The sequence below is a fragment of the Lolium perenne genome, chromosome 5, assembly GCF_019359855.2.
Source record: "Lolium perenne isolate Kyuss_39 chromosome 5, Kyuss_2.0, whole genome shotgun sequence".
Lineage (NCBI taxonomy): Eukaryota > Viridiplantae > Streptophyta > Magnoliopsida > Poales > Poaceae > Lolium > Lolium perenne.
The window spans coordinates 248,411,265-248,417,001 of NC_067248.2; the positions used below are offsets into that span (position 1 = coordinate 248,411,265).

Sequence of the window (5,737 nt, forward strand, 5' to 3'; positions counted from 1 at the left end):
TTATCAAGCTTTTCTCAATTATCAGCAATATGTTGAACGCAAGTTTGATAGGAAAATTGTTACTATGCAAACTGATTGGGGAGGCGAGTATGAAAAATTAAATGGATTCTTCCAGAAAGTTGGCATCACACATCATGTCTCATGTCCTCATGCTCATCAACAAAATGGTTCAGCTGAAAGAAAACACCGTCATATAGTTGAAGTTGGTCTTGCTTTACTTGCCAATGCTTCTATGCCTCTTAAATTTTGGGATGAAGCTTTCATCACTGCCACTTTTCTTATTAATCTCCTTCCTAGCAAAGTTCTTGACTTTGAAACACCCACTGAACGTCTTCTTCATGTAACACCCAATTATGATGCTCTTCGCACTTTTGGTTGTGCGTGTTGGCCTAATCTACGTCCATACAACAAAAGAAAGCTTGCTTTTCGATCTAAACGGTGTGTGTTTCTTGGGTATAGTCCCCTACACAAAGGTGTGAAATGTCTAGACATATCTACTGGTAGGATTTACATCTCTCGTGATGTTGTTTTTGACGAGAATGTGTTTCCGTTTGCCTCCCTACATCCCAACGCCGGTGCGCTTCTTAAAAAGGAAATCTTGCTCCTTCCAACTTCCTCCATACCCCATGAGAGTGTACATAATTCGAATGACCATATTGTGCCTATTGTCTCTGTTACTAATATGCAACAGGTAGATGAAGCTGCTGGCGAAAATCCTGCTGAAAACGGTGAAGAAAATGCACCAGAATCTGATGTTGAAGCTAACTCAGAAACAGACAACAGCACTGAACACGAGGAGGATTTGGAGGAATATTCCTCTGACCATGCTGATCCCGAGACGCAGCGATCCGAGGTGGATCCGCGCGCCAGTTCTCCTGGCGCTCCTGGCGCTGTTGGCCGCACCCACGCCGGGGCCTCCACTGCGTCGTCGACACCTGGCGGAGCGGGACGAAGCGGGACCGCGTCTGTCCCCGCGTCTCCGTCCTCATCCACTGCCTTGCCGCCACCTGGCGCCTCGTCCCCATCGCTGTCCCCGTCGCTGTCCCCTGAGGCTTCTGGTGGATCCTCTGCGGCGGAGAGTGGTGGAGGTGAACATGATGCAGAAAATTCAAATTCAGAAAACTCAAATGATGGTGAAGTTGCTCTGCCACCATCTTCTCCACCTGGGGTCCGTACTCGATTACAAAAAGGTATCCGTCATCCAAAGCAGTACACTGATGGTACAATTCGATATGGCCTGCTTTCCTCTACAGGTGAACCACATACTCTCACAGAAGCTCTGGATGATTCAAACTGGCATCAAGCTATGAAGGAAGAATATAATGCTCTTATTGAGAACAAGACTTGGCACCTTGTTCCTCCAAGCAGAAACAAAAATTTAATTGACTGTAAATGGGTTTATCGTATAAAGAAAAGGGCAGATGGCACCATTGATAGATACAAAGCAAGGTTAGTTGCGAAAGGTTTTAAGCAAAGGTATGGAATTGACTATGAAGATACCTTCAGTCCTGTGGTGAAAATTGCTACTATCAGAATTGTGTTATCAATCTCTGTCTCTCGTGGATGGAGTCTACGGCAGCTAGATGTCAAGAACGCGTTTTTGCATGGTGTTCTGGAAGAGGAAGTCTACATGAAACAGCCTCCTGGTTTTGAAAATCCTCACGCTCCGCACTACATATGTAAACTTGACAAAGCTCTCTATGGACTGAAGCAAGCTCCTCGAGCCTGGTACTCTAGGCTGAGTTCCAAGCTGTGTGAATTTGGTTTCACACCATCAAAAGCTGATACTTCATTATTCCTTCTCAAGAAGTCAGGTATTACTATGTTTGTTCTGATTTATGTTGATGACATCATAGTTACTGGTTCTTCTGATTATGCCATCACTGCTCTCCTTCGAGATTTGAACAAAGATTTTGCTATCAAGGATCTGGGTGATTTGCATTATTTCCTTGGCATTGAGGTTAAGAAGTTACACAATGGATTACTTCTCACACAGGAAAAATATGCTACAGATTTACTTGACAAAGTTGGAATGCGCAGTTGCAAGTCTGCTCCTACACCTTTGTCTTCGTCTGAACAGTTGTCTTTGACAGATGGTACACCTCTTGGCTCTGAAGATAGTTCTCAGTATAGGAGTATTGTTGGAGCTCTTCAGTATTTAACCTTGACTCGACCTGATCTAGCATTTTCAGTAAACAAGGTCTGTCAGTATTTACATGCTCCAACTACAGAACATTGGACAGCTGCAAAACGTATCCTTAGATATGTGAAAGATACATTAAAACTTGGTATTACTTTTACCAAATCTTCATCCACATTCTTGAGTGCTTTTTCAGATGCAGATTGGGCTGGTTCTTTGGATGACAGACGTTCTACAGGAGGTTTCTGTATATTCGTTGGACCAAATCTAGTGTCTTGGAGTGCTAGAAAACAAGCCACAGTGTCAAGATCTAGTACTGAAGCAGAGTACAAGGCCTTAGCAAATGCCACAGCTGAATTAATTTGGGTTGAAGCTCTTCTTGCTGAGCTTGGAGTTAAACTGAGAGAAAAACCAAGTCTCTGGTGTGACAATCTAGGTGCAACATATTTGTCTGCAAATCCAGTGTTTCATGCTCGTACCAAACATATTGAGATTGATTTTCACTTTGTGAGAGAGAGAGTTGCTAGACAACAGCTGGCCATTCGGTTTATCTCAAGCAAGGATCAAATTGCAGATGGCTTCACAAAAGCTCTTCCAGTTATAAAGCTAAATGAGTTCAAGTGTAATCTCAACCTTTCACAAGGTTTCGATTAAGGGAGGGTGTTAGAATATATGTTTTAGGTCTCTTTATTTTATGTTTTGCACCCAATACGTATGTGTATTGGTGTCTCCCATTGTACAAACTCTTGGTCATGTTCTGGCCCTATATTAACACGTAACCGATGGGAGACGACCCCATCGTTCAACCCTAAAACTTCAATATCTTTGACTCCCTGTGGGGCCCCAACGGACAGTATATCCCGAAGTCACCACACCCAAGGGCCTCTGGCTACTCGACTACCTGCTCGACGTTGGCGTGCTCAGTCTGCTCTTCGTCACGTTCCCCTCCAGGCGGCACAGCACCAGCTCACCAACGATGCATGCAGCAGCATAAGTACCTGCGTAGACTGTTCAAAAAAAAAAAAAAAGTACCTGCGTAGATTGAACTTACAAGTGCATAAACAAAGCTCCGCTAATACCGCATGTTCGCAATTGTATTGGACTCTTGGCTGAAGTACTACAATTTCTGAATTGAGCAATGAAGCATACGCGTTTTGAGATATTAATTAGAACGACTACGGTTTCTGAGCAATGAACCATACCAGTTCAAGCCACGCCCGAAGATCTGCTCCAACTCGCCGTTCTGCTGACTCTCCGTCTGCACTGCTCGATGTTGCCGTCGTATTGCCTTTATGCTGACCGGAATTCTCCATCTGCACAACCCGTGTACGTGCTCGCAACCATGACATGAGAAACAAAATTTTCTTCTTTAGTTAATCTTCCTGCTTTGTGTCATATACTATTGGTTTATTTGCTGGTTTATTTAGGATTGTTGTCACGAACATCTTCCTCCAATGGTTGTCTTATCAAGAAAATGTTGCTTCAGATTTGCTCGCGGTAGTGGTCTTCAAAAGCAGAGATAATTCTTTGTCATTAGATTTCTAAAAACGAGAGTAATGCATTGTGTAGCATAGAGTAGGCATGTAAGTGGTGTCAGTTTCACAGCGGTTTCTCCCTCTTTTCATGCTAAAATTTTCCGGTATCTCGTTGTCATTTGATCGGCTATTACGGTTTTTGAATTCTTTTGAATTCCTTTGAACGCATTAATTTCCAAATAATTGTTTGAACAATCTGACTATGAAATGCTTATTTAAAAAAAAAAAATTGTTCTGATCATAAGCGTTGTAGTTACCTGTTGGTATTATGTATATAACTATGTTTTATTATGAATAGTAGAGAACGTAAACACCGTGACGGTGGTGACAAACAGGAGAAGTGTCAATACATATGGTTTCTTGGAGCTTTAGATATTTGTCCATCCCGGTGCAACGCACGGGTACTTTTACTAGTTAACACATAAAACTTACCACTTCTTTCTCAAAACTACCACTGATGTATAATGTTGAAGTAAACCAACCACCGTCAAGGCTGGTTGTCGCACGAAACCCAAACATTTTCTTTCGAGTGTTGACCTTAACCCTAACTCATGGGTAAACAATTGGTCCATTTTAGCTGAGAATTTAACGGTTTTGTTAGAACAATACTTGGAGTTTGGAGAGTTTTTTGTGTTTTCTAAGAAATTAAAAAAAATCCAAAAAGAGAAGTATAAAAACAAAGAAATGAATGTAAGAGTAAATATCGGTCCATTTTAGCTGAAATTTTAATGGTTTAGATGGAAATCGATTTTGCTGGTGTACGCGTTTCCGCAATTGTATGAGAATTTTGAACTTTCACTCACTTTCAACTTTAAATTGCATGATTGATTTTGAGAATAAAGTAGTAGTCTATTTTGGCTAAAATTTTATACTTTTCCTGTGTGACAATTCATGATGATTAGCTAATATATTCTCATATGTTTACGAGAAGCTTGAATTTTAAGCCAAGTTTTTACTGCCATTTGCTAGCACTCTGGCAACGTCTTCTATTATATACTAAAAACACAATACATGGTTCTGAAATAGAGGCGCCACCGTAAACCACATCATTCTGTGTTTATTCATGTCTACCCGCATGATCCATATGGCATAATGTACATTATTTCTGAATGGATCGATTAATGTTCTATTCCAGAAAAAAAATGTGTGTCACCTACGCCGCAACATGGTGCGGCGACGCCAAGTGTGGCGTTTGAGTTCTTCAACAAGAGAACGGGTTAGGAACCTATAACTAGGATAACCAAAGTTTGCTGACAAAGACCTTAGGAATTGGTTGTCGAGGATAAAAGACCATGGAGGATTGGGTGGAGGTGCGTCGAACCGAGGGGTTGGCGCTTACTTTCACGGAGCTGCAGCTCGAAGCTATCTTTAAGGACATGAAATCAGATACCGCGCTTGGCCCGGACGTCTTTCCAGTGATGTTCTTTAAACAATGTTGGCCGTTAGTCAAGAACGGAGTCCTCTATATTCTGATTGACTTTGTGCTAGGCGTATTGACATTGCGAGGCTCAACTTTGGCATCCTTTCACTCATACCAAAGGTTCCTGGGGCAGATCAGATTACCCAATTCTGCCTGATTGCTCTTATTAATGTCATTGATACGTCTCAAACGTATCTATAATTTCTTATGTTCCATGCTACTTTATTGATGATACTCACATGTTTTATACATACTTTATGTCATATTTATGCATTTTCCGGCCTATTGACAAGATGCCGAAGAGCCAGTTGCTGTTTTCTGCTGTTTTTGGTTTCAGAAATCCTACAAACGAAATATTCTCGGAATTTGACGAAATCAACGCTCAGGGTCTTATTTTTCCACGAAGCTTCCAGAAGACCCAAAGGATCACGAAGTGGGGCCACGAGGTGGTGCCACACTAAGGCGTCGTGGCCAAGGAGGGGCCCGCGCCGCCCTGGTGTGTGGGCCCGTCGTGCCGCCTCCTGACCTACCCTTCCGCCTACTTAAAGCCTTCGTCGCGAATATCCCAGTACCGAGAGCCACGATACAGAAAACCTTCCAGAGACGCCGCCACCGCCAATCCCATCTCGGGGGATTCAGGAG

The 5,737-nt window shown here is 42.5% G+C and overlaps 1 protein-coding gene across 1 annotated transcript; it reads left to right on the forward strand.

Moving 5' to 3' along the window:
* Positions 1-1,630: 1,630 nt before the first annotated feature.
* Positions 1,631-2,794, forward strand: LOC139831800 (uncharacterized mitochondrial protein AtMg00810-like). The gene has a single exon (XM_071821132.1). The coding sequence runs from the start codon at positions 1,631-1,633 to the stop codon at positions 2,792-2,794; it is 1,164 nt and encodes a 387-aa protein (XP_071677233.1).
* The last annotated feature ends 2,943 nt before the right edge of the window (positions 2,795-5,737 follow it).

Coding starts and splice junctions, on each gene's coding strand:
- LOC139831800 (XM_071821132.1), top strand. CDS start 1,631: ATGAAACAGCCTCCTGGTTTTGAAAATCCTCACGCTCCGCACTACATA.